The sequence below is a fragment of the Suncus etruscus genome, chromosome 2 (assembly GCF_024139225.1).
Source record: "Suncus etruscus isolate mSunEtr1 chromosome 2, mSunEtr1.pri.cur, whole genome shotgun sequence".
NCBI classification, from domain to species: domain Eukaryota; kingdom Metazoa; phylum Chordata; class Mammalia; order Eulipotyphla; family Soricidae; genus Suncus; species Suncus etruscus.
The window spans coordinates 67,394,831-67,412,334 of record NC_064849.1 but is presented as its reverse complement, the minus strand read 5'-3'; the positions used below and the strand labels follow the sequence as shown (position 1 = coordinate 67,412,334).

The window sequence follows — 17,504 nt, the reverse complement described above, 5'->3', positions numbered from 1 at the left end:
AACAGAATTGTCAGCTAGCAACAAATGTTTATTAAACCTCTGCCAAAGTGTCATTGGAGATAGAATAAATTTCGCAAATTTGCTTGTCTCTGTAGTTCTATTTTTTCTTTCTTTCCTTCTCTTCCTTTTTCTTACCTTTCTATTCTATTTTAAAATGAATTTGCTCTCACTTGTCTGGAAACAAATGTATTATGGTCAACTATATGATACATACCTGTTATTTAAATACATAAATACTTTTTTCAAATAAAATAAATAAAAATTAAAAATATGTTTTTAAAAATAACATGGTTTACAAAGTTGCTCATAATATAGTTACTTTAAACACATTTATATTTACACAAAATTTACATTTTTAATGATTCTTAATTGATAGTTATCCTTTAGTACATATGATATAAAATGTAGGTAAAGAACTTTTTCTAATCTTCCTTTCTTCAGAAAAACTGCAAGTACAGGGCCCGGAGAGATAGCACAGCGGTGTTTGCCTTGCAAGCAGCCAATTCAGGACCAAAGGTGGTTGGTTCGAATCCCGGTGTCCCATATGGTCCCCCGTGCCTACCAGGGGTGATTTCTGAGCAGACAGCCAGGAGTAACCCCTGAGCACTGCCGGGTGTGTCCCAAAAACAAAAAACAAAACAAAACAAAACAAAACAAAAACCAAAAAAAACAAACAAACAAAAAAACTGTAAGTACAAATCACAGGAGAGAAATTTCTAATTATGGAAATGCAAATAGTCTTGAATTCCCAGAGGTATTATCTCAAGGTTAATTCCTTAGGATCATTTTTTATGCTATAATATTTATTCACACAACATTTGAGTAGATTGAATAATTTCAGAGTTCTCATAGCATATCAAAATCTAATCATGAAGTTGTTTTTATAGTTGAAACATAACAACTAGTGGTGTTATCCCCTTACTTCCTTATCATTGAGTTCCATATTTTATTTCTATTACAATAAATAAAACTTTTACATTTCATTGTTGGATCTTAGTTCTAGAAAAATAGCAATGCCATTGATAAGACCACCTTAGAAGAAGAGGATTGGAGATCAAAGATCTTTGATGGCCAGATTAGTGGTGCAAGCACTAACACGTTTGTGCGCTAACCTAGGACAAACCATGGTTTGATTCCCCGGCATCCCATATTGTCCCCCAAGCCAGGTGCTATTTTTGAGCGCATAGCCAGGAGTCACCCCAGAGCGTCACCGGGTGTGGCCCAAAAAAAAAGATCTTTGATATATTGAGCATTTTCTTATCACTTATTCTCATATTAGGTTAAATTTCCATTTAGAAACTTTTACTTCATAATGAACAAGGAAAAAAGGTTCATTTGACTAAAAGAAACTAATTTGAACTAAGTCCTAATTTATGTGACCATTGCTTTGTGTCTGAGTCCTTGCCGGCACACAAATCTCACAGAAGCAAGTTTGGTATTTGCTAATGTGACCACAAGATGGCAGAGCACTTCTATTGCTGCAGCAGGACAGGGCAAGAGAAGTGCTGTAAGCATTGGTTGTGGCAGAGCAGTCTCTTTCTGATTGGTTTTGTAGATTAAGGAAACACTGGTTGTTAGACAGGAAAGAATAATTTGATATTGAAAGCAACTTGTGTGCTGAGGACTACATGTCCACAGTTGACTTTAAAGGGAGGAACCATGAAGACATCCATTGGTGCAGGATTCCTGTTCTTGTGGCTGAGGATGGGTTGTGAGTTGAGATACTAGGGGAAAAGATGATAAACTTTAACAGCTAAAGAAGAGTGGAAAAAATGATTGGGTGTGATTCTTTATTATAAGTTTCACCTTTTATTTCTCTTTAGGTGTTAGTAGAGGAGAGAATGTGGAGCAGAGTCCTTCCATCCTGAGTGTCCACCAGGGAGCCAAGGCTGTTATCAACTGTACTTATTCAGATAGTTCCTCAAGCTACTTCCCTTGGTATAAGCAAGAACTTGGGAAAAGCCTTCATTTGATCATCTACATTCTTTCAACTAAGCCACAAGAGAAAGACCAAAGACTCACAGTTTTACTGGATAAAAATGCCAAACATCTTTCCCTGCACATAGCAGATACCCAGCCTGGAGACTCAGCTGTCTACTTCTGTGCAGCGAGTGCACAGTGCTTTCCAGGCACCTGCAACTTGTGCTGAAACTCAAGTTTGGGCCCATTTCCTTTTCCTGTGCAATGCATCTTCTGTTTGCAATGAAAGAGCATACATTAGACAGTAACACAGAAAATCAATTAAATTCATGGAGATTTGGAAGAGTTAAAAAGTTTGTTTAATAATTGTTGCTTGTTGAATTCTTAAAGCAATTTAATTATGTTTTATTGTAAAATAAAATTCATGAAGATAATTCTACATTTGTTTTTTCATTAATTAGCTTTTAATTTCTAATTAATTGCTCATTAATTAGCTCTTTTTAAGAAGATCACATTTATTTTATATTTTAATTTTTTTAGAATTTTGGAAGTTTTCTTATTAGTTCTGGTATTCATTAATTGTTCATATTATCTTATTCATATTTTTGTGACAAAATTCTTTTTGTATGAAAATACTTTTAAATAGTATCATCAATAGTCTATTGTACAGATGTCCATTCCTTTGCTGTTAGAGAATGAATGGTTTCCATCTTTAATAAAATTTCCAAACTTTATAAACCACAATTTAACTGTTAATATTTTATACTTCTATATTTTTATTGCTTTATATAAGCACTATGATTACAGAATTGTTCATAGTTGGTTTCAGTCATTGAATGTATACTACCCTTCAACAGTGCACCTTTTCCATCATCAATGTTCTCTATTCCCCCGCATTCCTGTCTGTCTCTGGGGCAAGCATTTCAATTTACTCTTATTCCCTCTTTGTCTCTCTCTCTCCCTCCATCTTGCTCTCTTTCAGAGACAGTGGTGTGTACTATTATTAGTGAAAGGGTGCTATGCATGCCATTTTATTTCCTTTCTTGTATTACCCAGTTCTTGTACAGAATAATCTGTTCCAGTCATCATTGTCACAGTGGATCCTTCTCTATTCCAGCTGCATTCACTTCTCTTTGTAGCAAGCTCCCTACCATAGACTGGTCCTTTGAACCTTATCTCCACTGTCTCTAGGCATTTTTACTACACTACCTTTTATTTTCTTATATCCCACAAATGAGTGAGATTATTCTATGCCTATCCCTTTTCCTCTGATTCATTTCATTCAGCATAAAAATCTTCATGTCCATTTATGTATAAACAAATTTCATGACTTCATTTTTCCTAATAGCTGCATAATATTCCATTGTGTAGATGTACTACTATTTCTTGAGCCACTCATCTGTTTTCAGGCACCTGGGTTGTTTCAGATTCTGGATATTGTAAATAGTGCTGTGGTGAGTATAGGATTGCAGAGGACATTTTTTTTTAAATTATATTTTTTTGTTCCTAGGGTACATTTGTGTTCCTAGGGTGCACACCTAGGAGTGGTATTGATGGATCATATAGGAGATCAATTTCTAGCTCTTTGAGAAATGTACATATTCCAAAAAGGTTGGACCAATCTGCATTTCCACCAGCAGTGAGACTCCCTTTCTCCTTGCATCTTTTGTTCTTGTTCTTTGTGATGTTTGCCAGTCTTTGTGTTATGAGATAATGCCTCATTGTGGTTTTGTTTTGCATATCTCTCAGGATTAGTGATGTGGAGCATTTTTCCATGCATCTTTTGTCCATCTGTATTTCTTCTTTGAGGAAATGTCTGTTCATTACTTCTCTCCATTTTTGGTGGGGTTAGATGTTTTCTTGAAAAGTTCAAGTGCCTTATATATCTGATGGATATAGGGTAAATTTCTCCCATTTCATGAGTAGTCTTTGTACCTTTGTTTCCTTTGAAGTGCAGAACCTTCTGAGTTTAGTGTAATTCCATATGTTTATCTTTGCTTCCACTTGCTTGGACACTAGTCTTTCATCCTTGAAGATGCCTTTAGCTTCAATGTCATGGAATTTTCTGTCTACATTTTTCTTATATGCCTTATGATTTCAGTTCTGATATCAAGGTTTTAAATCCATTTTTATATTAATAATTTTTATTTTGACCAAAGTGGATTACAAATCATTCACAGTAGTATTTCAGGTACATAGTGACATGGAATCAGGGTCATTTCCACCACCAATGTTGTCCTCCCTCCACCCCTGATTCCATATTGCCCCTCCTTTGCCCCCCTGGCTGCTAGTATAAATGGTCCCTTCTGTGTCTAGCCAAATCCATTTTGTTTTGAAATTTGTTGTTTAAATATAAAATATAGAGTCTTAGAGTTGGGAGCTGAAGCCTTTCTGAGCTTGGTCTGGAGCCTGTAGCCCCTTCAGCCATCGGGTCTGAAGGTTGCTGGGTAATGGTGGAGAAATGATCCACAGCAGTCATTATGCATGACATTATCAAGAGGTCCAAATTCAGTTTTTGCAGCAGTTGACCAGTTAGAGCCTTTTCTTGCTCCACTTTGTAGGTTTTGCTTCTTTATAAAAAATTAATTTACTGTAAACCTGGGGGTCCATCTCTGAATATTCGAGTTTATTCCATTGACCTGAAGATCTGTTTTTATTTCAATACCATGCTGTTTAATGACTACTGCTTTATAGTACAGTTTTATAATACAGCTTCCTATCTTCTTTAACCAAGATTGCATTAGATATTCATGGACATTTGTTGCTCCATATGAATTTCAGGAGTGTCTGATCAACTTCATTGAAACATGTAATTGGTATTCTTATAGGGCTTAAATTAAATCTATACAATACTTTAGGAAGTATTGCCATTTTAATGATATTAATCCTCCCAATCCATAAACAGGGTATATGTTTCCTTGTGTCCTCTTTTATTTCTTGAAATAGTGTTTTGTAGTTTTCTTTGTATAGGTCTTTCACCTCTTTAGTTATTTTGACTCCAAGGTACTTGATTTTCTGAGGTAAAATTGGGAATGAGTTTCTTTTTTTTACTATATTTCTCCTCTTTCATTATTTGTACAGAGAAAAGGCATGAATTTTTGTGTATTAATTTTATAGTCTGCCACCTTGCTATACAATTCTATTTTTAGGAGCATTTTTAGGGTCTTTAGGATTTTCTAGCTACAGTATCATGTTATCTGCAAACAATGAGAGATTCACTTCTTTCTTTAATATGTAGATGCCCTTGATGTCTTTTTCTTAGCTTATTGCTATAGCAAATACTTCCTGAATTATATTGAATAGAAGTGGTGAGACAGGGAAACCTTGCCTTGTGCTCTATCATAGAGTAAATAAAGGTTTTTAGTTTTTCTCCATTCAATTTGTTCTGAGAAATTGTGATATCATCCCTCCCACACTTACCTCTTAGAAAAGCATAATTTTTCTTTAATATTATTATAATAAGAGAATGTCACATCAATGTAACCATAAATTTTCCATCAGTTATAATTATGTACAAAAACAAATTTGGTTAATGAATTCAAGGAGAGTTTGGGATTGGAAGAGACTCAGCACAGGGGATGTTTGACCTGACACATGCCAACTTGCTATAACAGGAAACTCCTGCTTCCTGTTGGGGGCAGCAGTATCACAGACCCAAAAAATACATCCCTCACCCAGTCAGTCTCATTTTACAGTGTAGATATCTGACGTTTAAGAAGATATTTTCTACTTGAAGGAAGAACTGAAGCATGTTGCTCTGCAGTTCTCTGAAGTTGTTCCTGGCTTCTCTGTGGATAGGTAGGCATAGCCTCAGTAGGAATGTACTTTCCCTATGGCCTAAGGACTAGAGTCCAGCAGTGTCTTATGGGTATTCTGGGAAGGAGAGTAAAGGAGTATAATGTAGAATTTATTTGTTTATGAAACTTTTTTTTTTTACCTCCAGGCTTTAGTATTGCCCAGACAGTAAAACAAACCCAACCTGCCAAAGAAGCACAGGAGCTGGACAACGTAACCCTGAGTTGCACATATGACACCAGCTTCACTAACTACTATCTCTATTGGTATAAACAACTTAGCCATCAGGAAATGATCTTGCTCATTCGTCAGAACTCCTATGACCAGAAAAATGCAAGTGAAGGACGCTACTCAGTCAATTTTCAGAAGACAAGCAAGTCTATCGAACTTTTCATCTCATCTTCTCAGGTGGAAGACTCTGCAGTGTATTTCTGTGCACTGGATGAGCCACAGTGAGTGATGTGTTGGAGGGAGATGTACCAGAACCCCAGTATTCTGCTTATACATCCACCTGCCTCAGGGAACATCACACAACATTGCTGTTACAGAGAGGAAGTGGCCAGGCTGTGGCAGCACAACTTTAAGGATATAAACAGACAGTAACTTTAAATACATAACTTTCCAGAGATATAGCATCATATTTTCATTGCTATCACCCATTGTACATCAAGCTATTCTGGGTGTGACCGAGTCAAGTCCCTGTGCAATGTACTTTGTGCTCCTGAATGTAAAAGATTACTGCTTGATTGTTCTGGGTAATTCTTCACATCACATGGCTGGAGAACAACTGTCTCAATACAAGGCCCTTATACTGAATTGACTACTGATGGACAATCATTTCAGGAGCAAAATAAAAATAATAGTGTTACAGGTTCACTGTCAATACTCAGAATGATTATAGTCATACAGAGTATTATACCAAAGATTAAAGAGCTAACCAGTGAAATAATATATTTCAACAGGTGATTTGACTGAATTATGAAATTAGCTAATTAATTACAGAAACATTTTGGGCAAAAGTTGTCTATGTATGTGAATTAGATAATAGATATTCAGATGAACTTTTTCAGTAGCTACTTACTGAGTTTATATTATAAATGGGGAGATATATTATTTTTGAGTCTCTAACAACTAAACTGTTATGAAACAGATTAGTGGAATAGAAACATACCAGTTTTACTAAAAATTCTTTTGGAAAGATAGTTTAGGCCACACCCTGATTTCTGGATTTAACTCCTGGCTTTTCATTCAAGAATCACTCTGTTCATTCTTGGGGGACCATATATGGTATTGGGAATTAAATCAGAGTTCACTGTGTGTAAGACTAGACATTAATTCCTATGAAATATCTCACATTAAGTTATATTGAATTTTTACTTCTATAATAATTTCATGTGAGGGGCTGGAGTGATAGCATGGAGGTAAGGCATTTGCCTTGCATGCAGAAGGACAGTGGTTCGAATCCCATATGGTCCCCTGAGCCTGCCGGGGGCAATTTCTGAGCGTAGAGCCAGGAGTAGCCCCTGAGCACTGCCGGGTGTGACCCAAAAACCAAAAACAATTTTTTTTCATGTGATGTTTGCCTTCAAAGTATATTCATACTATAGTATCTAGTCAGAAATTATTCTTCTTTTTGAGACCTAAAATTATGTATACGGCCATACCACCCTGAACGTGCCCGATCTCATCTGATCTCGGAAGCTAAGCAGGGTCGGGCCTAGGTAGTACTTGGATGGGAGACTGCCTGGGAATACTAGGTGCTGTAGGCTTATAAAGAAGAAAAAAAAAGAAAAGAAATAAAGAGACCTAAAATTATTCCACTCTGTGTAGCAACATATGTGTTTATTCAATTGTTTTTAAGGCAAATTTTGTAGTAGCTTCAGTCTTCTCATAATCTTGAATATTGTTTATTTGTCCATAGGTTGAAAACTGATCTATTATTATTCTGAATATATTGTCAGATTATTTAAATTTTGGTAAGAATTATTCTCAGAATGTCTGGATAATAATTTTTTTTAAGGAATTGTCATACTGATTTTTTACATTCACTGCCACTTTTGGTTTTATCAACAATATATCAAGATTCTAAAATCTCCATATTTGCAGCAGTACACCTGGAATAGACTGAGTGAGCAATGAGGTGTAAATAAGTACAGCTGTAATTTAGCTGTCATAAATATGGGACTGGCCTGGTGGGACTGGGGCTGGTGGATTTGTCAGTGTAGAGGCAGGAGGGCTTCTGGATAAGAAGCTTTCTTAAAACTATGGCAGTGCTTGGCCTGGTTGGCCTCCTTTAAATATTTTAAAGATATTTTGGAAGTATTTTTGATCTTGAGTAGTAGTAAGTTTTGATTAGATTCTAAATATTAACCCCTTCCAGAGATATGATTTGCAAATATTGTCTATAATTCTATAAGTTAGATTATATAAAATTACACTGTGCTGCATATTTCCTTTATGCAAAGAATTTCCAATTTATCTGCTATGTTTTTCAGTGTGGGAATAGAACTAGAGCCTCACATGCATACAACATGAATTCTACGACTCAGAATATCCTCAGTATTCCTATGTCTTTTCCTTTATATAATCTGCATTTAATGTGATATATATGAAGCTACTCAATATCCAACATCAGAAAGATTTTCCCTCCATGTTTTCTTCAAATAGTTTGTTTTTACATTTATGCTATTCTTTTGCCATTTTGAGTTAACTTTTATATCATAAAAGGTTTATATCTAACTTCATTCATTTTATATTTTATTTCTTTTTTTCTAGAACCTTTTAATTGAAGAAGCGCTTTTCACTATTAAAAATAGTCTTGGGACTTCTGTTGAAAGTTATTTGACCATGATGCAAAGATTTAGTTCTGCGATCTCCACTCCTTTCCATTGATCTATATATCTGTCTTTATGCTAGTACTACTACACTGAAGTTTCACTACTGGCTAGTAATAAATTTTGCAGTCAAGAAATATGAGACTTGCCAAACACTCAGGTATGCTGGTATTGTGGCTGACATCTCCAGGAGCTTTGGAGGTAGATGGAGCTGCCTCCCCTATGCCTCTGCACTTCCAGATAGCAGCTTGCAGCCACACTCATGAATCAGAGCCATGCCATGAAGCAGAGCCTTTTTTATCATGTCTGTTCAAGTGGTCAATGCTATAGACTCAGATAACTTTTAAAAGAAAGGAGCAACTATCAGGAAAAGCTCATGGACATATTGGCCTCAGAGCACATCTCACTGAGGTCCTTCAGAAAGCTCCTATGAACCACTGCTGTCTCCATATAAACTCATCAGTCCAGCACTATAGATCCTCAAATTTGTGGAACTCATGGCTACACCACACCCCATAATTTTAATTATGATTTCCCAATAGTAATATGCAAAATATTAAGTAAATTATTCCTACCTGCCAAGGGAGGTTGGGAAACTGGTGAACAGTTTGGAAGGAATCTTACATTCATGATAGAATATTGAACTGTATTATGAACAACTATGCAAATGTACAATGTATAAAATAAAAAAAAATTTTTAAAGAAAAAGAAGTATGGAGTCTTCACTTTTTTCTTCATTCTACATGTTTGCCCTTTGGGAACACTTAGATCTACAAAATATGTTTTATTCTACTTCTAAAAAACACCTCTGAGATTTTAATAGGGAATGTACATAATGTACTTATACCACTTTCAAAAGTCCTGTACCATGTAATTATGTTTTAGTCAATGATTGACCTAATATATTATGGTGCTCTTATATGCTGCCTGTGTCAGACTCTATGCTATCACATCTAGGTAATATCATTACACTATCTGATAATACATAAATGAAAGTACCTAATTACATATGTATGTATGCTTCATACTAAGTAATGTGTGATTATATTACACTGAATGAAAATAAAGTATCTTTCTATATTTTAATTTTCTTAATTGCTTTCTATTTTCAGTTTATAGTCTGCAGTGATTTTTTTTTTAATCCAGTTTGACATATATGGTAGGTACTCTCATATACCTATTGCCTAATTATGTAGTAGCCATTATCAACCTGTAGTGTTTTAAATTGGCACCAGACTCACCTCTCTATTTCTGTTTCTTGGTGACATCAATTTATCTCATGCTTGATTTAATCTTATGCCTTTTCACCATGCTACCAAAATGTATGAATTACCTCAATGAGGCCTGTAAGCATATTATTGAGCGATTGACCTAGAAACAAAATTAAAATTGATAAAGAACTACAAAAGAAAAATCAGCAATGATTATTGCTTACAATTAAGACAGTACATTACACCATAGTTAAGAGCTTGATTAACCTGAAAAAGTGAAGGGGGCTATTAAAAAGCTGCTTCACTGAGAACAAAGATATTAACAAAAATATGAAGTTTATTAATCAGATATAGAGAAACTGCTAATGGCTTGACTGAAAACCTGACATAGTTGTAACACTCTATGTTACTGATTGCAACCAAAGCAAAAACTTGTTAGAGACAGAAAAATCTATACTGAAAAATAATATTATCTTTGGATAATTCTATCTGAATCTGACTATTCCTATAATGTCAAAGTACATGGTATGTTTGAAAATAATCATATAAAAGTTGCTTGGGGGGTGGTGGAGAGATAGCATGGAGAAAGGGGCATTTGCCTTGCATGTAGAAGGACAGTGGTTCGAATTCCAGCATCCCATATGATCCCTCGAACCTGCCAGGAGCGATTTCTGAGTGTAGAGCCAGAGAGCCCCTGAGAGCTGCTGGGTGTGATCCAAAAACCAAAAAAAAAAAAAAAAAAAAAAAAAAAAAAAAAAAAAAAAGGACGAGTAGGAGGAAAAAAGAAGGAAGTAAGGAAGGAAGAGTGAAAATGGAAAACACCAATGGTTCTGAATGTGGTGGAAAATAATTTTGCAGAGAAAGTCTTCAAAAATGGAGAAAGCCTCATTAACTTGATTGTGTGAATACATGTGTGGGAGAAAGAAATAGAAGCCTGATCAGGCACTTTACCAATCAGCCACATCCGAGTTTCAAATCTTCCTATGTGGGAAACATAACCTTGGAAGGAAGGTTTTTCTTTCATAAGGAGAATGCCACATTTCAAAGGCTTTTAGGATATCAGTTCTATTTGGGGACAATGTTGCAAGTTAAAATTTAGTGATTTGGCACAATAAGAACCTCAAGATCATGGAGGCACCAATAAGCTATGTGCTAAAAAATAATAAGAGGTTGTGGATGACCCAGGTTCTCTCCTTAGCTTTTCCTACTGAATTACAATGCCAGTGAACTACAGAAGCATATTTTGTAGAATAATTTATCTTTTAAGATTGTATTTGTGATTTATAATGTCCTCCAGACACCCGCCTATACTGTGATCTTCATCCTATATAACCATAATGTTTCTCCTTCCAAACATCACTAGTGTAGTCCAACAGTAGTTAAGAGATAGTTTGTCTATGACTTCAGAGGTTTGGACAAGAAATCAAAGGTTGGAAAAATCAGTAAAGCTGTGATTGAAAATGGCAGCCTTTTAAAACTTGGGTGAGAATGATGATGGAATTGATGAGTTTGTAGGAGCAGTTTCTGAGAAATTGACCAAAGATGAGTTATTGGTATTACTGGAACATAAATGCATAGCTCAATAAGAGATGAGAGGAAAAAATGTGAAGAAAGCAGCAGGACTTTTGCTTTGCACACAGCTGACCCAGGACAGACCTGGGTTCTATCCTTGGTGTTCCATATCATATGGTCCCCCAGGCCAGAAGCGATTCCTGTCCACATAGCCAGGAGCAACCCCTGAGCATTGCAGGTCACCGGAAATGGCACCAAAACCAATTAATTTATTAATTTAATTAAGCTGCTTTGCAACTTTCTCTTTGTTTTCTTTTTGGGCTGCAACCAGTGGCCAGCCTCACATTTGCAACCTTTCTAGCCAGCAAAAGTTTTTCAAAGGAAAAATAGCCCGAAAGGTGAAAAAAAATGTGAAGAAGAAAAATAATTACAGTAAAATGTTTAGTAAAAGATTTTGCAGATATCAACAGTTTGGGAAAAAATGTAAGACACAAACCACCAAACATATAATTTTATTAGTACAGAGAAATATTAAGGTGCATTAAGGCTTGTCCTGGCTCTGCACTCATGTATTTCTCCCTGGCAGGGCTTAGAGGACGATATGGGGTACTGAAGAGGTAATTTCTGGTCAACCAGGTGCAAGATAAGTGCCATACTATCTCTCTGTTCCTTTAAAAGTTTTTTTTTAACAAAACCATGGAAACATTTAAAAATAAATATTAGGGGTTGGAGAGATAGCATGGAAGTAAGGTGTTTGCCTTACCCGGCATCCCATATGGTCCCCTGAGCCTGCCAGGAGCGATTTCTGAGCTTAGAGTCAGGAGGAATCCTTGAGCACTGCTGGGTGTAACCCCCCCCCCCACCAAAAAACAAACAAACAAACAAACAACAAAAAAAGATTAAAAAATAGACAAAAGTTTATAATGTCATGTTATAAAGAAAAAATCTTTTATCTTTTATTGGTTTTGGGTCACACCCAGAGGCGCTCAGCTCAGGGATACCTCCTGGCTCTGTGCTCAGAAATCGCTCCTGACAGGCACTGGGGACCATATGGCATGCCAGGATTGAACCACCATCCTCCTGGATTGGCTGTGTGCAAGGCAAATACCCTACTGTGCTATCTCTCCAGCCAGAATATAAAGAAAATTTTAATGGGTTTCTGTTTTAAGCTATTATTTAAAAGTTTAAAAATAATATCTTTGAAGAATTTTTTTTGCAATCTCAGGTTAAACTTTATTACAGAACAACAATATATTTAAAATAAATTTAGTTGAGTGTATAGTATTTAGGAAGTTTCCAGTAATACAATGTCTTAGGCCTTCATATCACATACATCATAACTCATTTAGATAAATTTTTTTAATTTTGTATACTTTAGAACAAAATAAACAAAAACAGCATTTAAACTTGTAGTCAAATTTGGGAGAGGGAGATCTTGAGACCCTTCCTTCATCCTGCCTAACAAAAAGACAGGAGTGAAAATAAAACACTAATGTCAGTGGGTAAGATCATCATTGCACTGCTGGAGAAGATTTTCATACACTATACAGAGGCCACTGTCTGCAGGTGGAAACTTCTAATATACTTTATCTATGCAAGATGCAGCTTTATCACCCTCAAGAGGAATTATCTCATCAGGAACAGTAGCACTGGGCTCCTCTGCTGTAACTTTATCTTTGTCAATGCTCAGGCCTAGCTGTATTGTGCTATAGCTATGGCTGACGTGGGTCTGGTGGTCCTCAAGTGAGAAGCCAGAGAAGAGAAACACATTTTCAAACAACAGCACCACTAGATGCCTTGTCATTCTTGTCTGCCTATGGCTTCTTTCTCAGTGTCTCCACAATGGGGTGGTCAGAGCTGATTTCCAGGTGCTTGTTTTGTGTCCAGGTATCCAGGTGTAATGCAGCCCATTGAGAATTGTCCCAAAGGTCCCAGACTTTCATGATTCACTCCATGTTGACTGTCCAGACAGAGGTGCTAGTCACAATGTAGCAGGGTGAAGACTCAGCTTATTAAATACTGTAACCTTCTCAATCTTCTTACCCAAAATTTTCTTCATAAGCTTACAGAGGTTCTCAAATTTGGCCTTATTCTCCTCCATTTTCTTCTCCTTTCTTCCTTAAGCTTCGGGCCTTCTTTGCAACTGAGAAAAGGACCTTGCCATTGAATTCCTTAAGTTGCTGCAAGCAGTATTCAATCAATAGGCTTTGTCATAAATACGACCTCGAAGCCTCATTTCTGTACTTGCTCCAAAAAAGCTGAGTTGTCAACCTGTTCTTTGCTCTCACCAGTGATGTAATAAATAGATGGATGTCTGAGTCTCCTTCATGTAAGAGCCATATTCTGAAGAGAAGTTATCTCATTCCCAAACTGAGAAGTATGATAGCATTGTAGCTCATAAAAGCATTGCATATTATTGAGTCCTTATGGATTTCAAGTTTTGAATTTTTAAAGAATGCTTCATAGAATTTTGTGCAGTTCTTCTTGTCTTCTTCCAGTTCAGAGAAGAGCTCAAGATACTTCCTAATGTTTTATTGTGAATGACCTTCAAGATTTTGCTGTGCTAAAGCATTTTTTGCGGGGAGGTGAGGAGAGAACACCTGGTGGCGCTCAAGAGTTACTTCTGGCTCTGTGCTCAATAATCACTCCTGAGGGACAGGAGCAATAGCACGCGACCAACCCTGGAGGGACCCTGGTTTAATTCCTGGCATCCCATACGGTCACCGAGCCTGCCAGGAGCGATTTCTGAGCACAGAGCTAGGACTAATCCCTGGCATGACCCCAAAATGAAAAAATAAATAACTACATCATTGGTTAGACTCTTATAGAACTCTCCATATTCATCAGGATTTTTGGTCTAATTGGGCTTTGTCTTGTTTAGTTTTTTCTAATAAACTATTTATCTTTAATCATAGTTTTCTTTTCTTTATCCTTATCACTACCATCCTCTACATCTGAGCCTACATCTTCAATCTAGGCATCTCCACATCATCTTTCTTCTCTTTACCACCTTTTTCCTCTTCTATCTCATCATTATATCATCATCTTTCTGTGAGTACTTCCGTACTTTCACTTTTCTTTCCTCTAAATATTATGTCCAATATTCTTTAAGATGAAGCATCATTTTGGTGCCCTGGTCAGTAGAATAACTATGGTCAGCACATACAATAAAGGAATGATCCCCCAGCAGACAACTCCCAACCACATTGTTTGTCATCATTGTGCTTTGTGATTACAATCACTTTCTATGTTACCAGGTAAGCAGAATAAACCCAATACCAAACTTCCCAATCCTAGAGATATCTGTACAAATCTGAGCTGGTGCGTCTATAATTTCTTTAGTCCTAAACTTGGCAATGGTTCCCAAATTATTTTTAAGTTCAGATTTGGTCATGCTAATACCCACCCCCCCCCAGGGGCATTTCTGGGGGTTTGAGATGATGTCAATTTTCAGCTCTTTACCACTATACAACTTGGAAAGGTCAGTCAGACTCTTGTCAGACTCAAGTCAGAGTCTTGTCAGACTCTTGTCCAAGACATCAGAAGCATTACTAATGAGGTCCCAAATAACTATTTTCTTGCTTGGATAAAAGGATTGATGACGAAAGACATAAGTTGGACAATCTCTGTTGGGAAGGTGAAAGCCTCCATCTTCTCTTCTCCATGTTGCACTTCCTCAGGAATTTTGAAGGAGAAGAGTTGTAAAAATTAAGGAGCAGGGCAGACTTGGACAAGGCCCAGCAACAAAGCTGTACAGGGGTAACAAGAGCCAGACAAATCAATTTCTAAGCCTGAAATCTTTATTTGTTGGTGCTTCATACAGTTGTACAATTTTTTTTCAGTTGTACAATTTTTATACTGTATTTTATTGTACCTTTTCTATGTCTAAGTAGTTGAAACAGAAATACCATTATATTGCAATTTCCTACAGCATTTACTAACATGCTGTACATTTTGGCCTAGGAACAATAGGTATACTATAGAACTTGGTTGGTTAATAGGTTTCACCATCTAGCTTTTATTGTGGTAGTTGTTATAACAATTGCATATCATGTAAATTTGTACTTCCAAATATATCAGTTTGAAAAGAGTAGAGGTTTGGGTTTATTTTGTGGGTAGGATGTCTTAAAAAGACATTTGCACTAAATTATTCCTAGAGACACATCTCTACCTAAACTGTACTTAAGACTTTCCTTTTTTTAATGGACTTGTCAGAACTAAGATTTGAGATTGGATACAGACAGGACTTTGCCTCTCACTCTGATTAGAGAGACCAATTATAAATCTTCTGGACTAGGTGAACTTTTGTTGTTCTTGTTGTTAAACATTTGGTGCACCAAACTAAATACCACCAATCTGCTAATTCTTCAGGACAAGATTACCAGAATAAGACTTACCCCTTCCATAAGACAAAGAATTCCCAGCCCTACACTGGCTAAGCCATGTGTCCAGAACAGGTCCTTTATAGGTTGGCATTAATGAGCAACTCCACCATATTGGGCCCTGTATCAATTTATATGGTAGTTCCTGAATATGAGAGCAATGTCTCCTTAGAATAAAAGAAAATGCTGAATCAATTTTAATTTTCTTTATTTATTGATTGTTAATTTTATTGGATTTTGATTTAGCTGGTTACATTAATGCCAACGTTTTTGGCATCCATGTATAAAGTTACTGCACCCACTACCACCATGGTGTCCACGTTCTTATCTTACCACTAGATCAGTCACTATTTCCTCCAACCCACTACTTCCAAAATTTGATAATAAATATCTGCTCAGGTTTTGTCCAGGGTTTGCCATTGTGAAATATTGTCTTTTTCCTTGATTTGTTTCACTATATACCATAGATATGTGACACAATGTAGTATTTATCTTCTTTTTGACTTTTTTTTTTGGTTTTTGAGTCACACCTGGCAGCGCTCAGGGGTTACTCCTCTACACTCTAAGCTCAGATATTACTCCTGGTAGGCTCAGGGGACCATATGCGTTGCCGGAATTCGAACCAATGACCTTCTGCATGAAAGGCAAACACCTTACCTCCATGCTATCTCTCCGACCCCCCTTTTGACTTTTTAAAAGAAATATTTATTGAGATTTGTGCTTTAAAAATTGTTCAAAATAGAGTTGTTGCAGACATATAATGGTCCAGTTCCAATCCCACCACTTATGTCCCCTTCCCTCCATCAATATTCCCAGGTTTCCTCTTATCCCCCAGCTGGTCCCCTTGGTAGGTATATAACAAGTTTATTTTATATTATTTGGCCTTCTGACTTATTTTCCTTAACATGACACCTTCCAGTTTCATCCACATTGCAGAAAACTAAGATTTCATCTTTTATTATAGCTGCATAATATTCCACACAATATGTGTGTATATACCACAACTTCTTGATCCATTAATCTGTTGCTTGATATTTAAGTTGTTTCCATCCCCTGACTATGGTTCTAAAGCTGCAATAAATAGTGTGTACTTATCTACATATATACATATCCTTTCAAATTAATATTTTTGTGTTTGGGGCAATATATTCCAGGAAGTAAAATTTCTGGGCCATATAAAAGTTCTATACTTAAAAATGATCTCAGAGGCTGAGCCAAATGACATTCCTATCAACAGTAGATCAGAACTCCTTTTCACCACTTTCCTGACAAAGCTAGTTTTGAGCAGTAAGTGCCATTTGTATTTCCCTGATAGCCAGTAGCTATGAACACATTTTAATATAGCTACTTGTCATATCACTAGTATATTCTTTTGGAATATCAAATTTAAATGTTTGCATGGCAAAAGAAACTAAAGTTCTCAAACACTCAACAAAAAATCAGCCTCATCAAGAAATGGAGAGAAGAAATGAACTTGAATTTTTATCTTCAAATTTTGCATGAGATTCTTTTGGGAGAATGAATTGTTAGATATTTGCCTTCTGTGTTGTTTTTCTGGTGATCCAGGATAAGCCCTAATAAATCTTGTTTGGGAACAAATCCTTGACTTCCTGTTTATTGCTATATTGAATACAGAGTCAAAGAGCCCGGGAGTATCTAACACCTTTGTTTTATTGGCACCTTCCTTGGTTACCTTTTTAACTGATCTTTCAAGTTATTTCTTTAACTCTGAGAACTTTATATCTGAGAACTTTAGCTGGTGTTTGAAGTCAGTGGGTGAGTTATTTGGTCTTATTTGATCTCCCCAGGATGATATGCATATTATCAATAACTTCTTACTTTTCCTCTTC

The 17,504-nt window shown here is 36.3% G+C and overlaps 1 non-coding gene, 1 pseudogene and 2 gene segments (V, D, J or C); 3 read left to right on the top strand and 1 right to left on the bottom strand.

The window, feature by feature from the left end:
* The first annotated feature begins 1,659 nt into the window (after positions 1-1,659).
* On the top strand, positions 1,660-2,149 carry LOC126001729 (T cell receptor alpha variable 13-1-like). The segment is given in 2 exon segments: positions 1,660-1,711; positions 1,824-2,149. Coding segments are annotated over 2 exon segments (378 nt in total).
* Positions 2,150-5,669: 3,520 nt separating this feature from the next.
* LOC126001728 (T cell receptor alpha variable 14/delta variable 4-like) lies at positions 5,670-6,171 on the top strand. The segment is given in 2 exon segments: positions 5,670-5,718; positions 5,864-6,171. Coding segments are annotated over 2 exon segments (357 nt in total).
* A 1,194-nt stretch (positions 6,172-7,365) lies between these two features.
* On the top strand, positions 7,366-7,484 carry LOC126002856 (5S ribosomal RNA). The gene has a single exon (XR_007493473.1). It is a non-coding gene; the product is annotated as a 5S ribosomal RNA (ribosomal RNA).
* Positions 7,485-12,848: 5,364 nt separating this feature from the next.
* On the bottom strand, positions 12,849-14,977 carry LOC126001727 (heat shock cognate protein HSP 90-beta-like; annotated as a pseudogene).
* Positions 14,978-17,504: the final 2,527 nt, after the last annotated feature.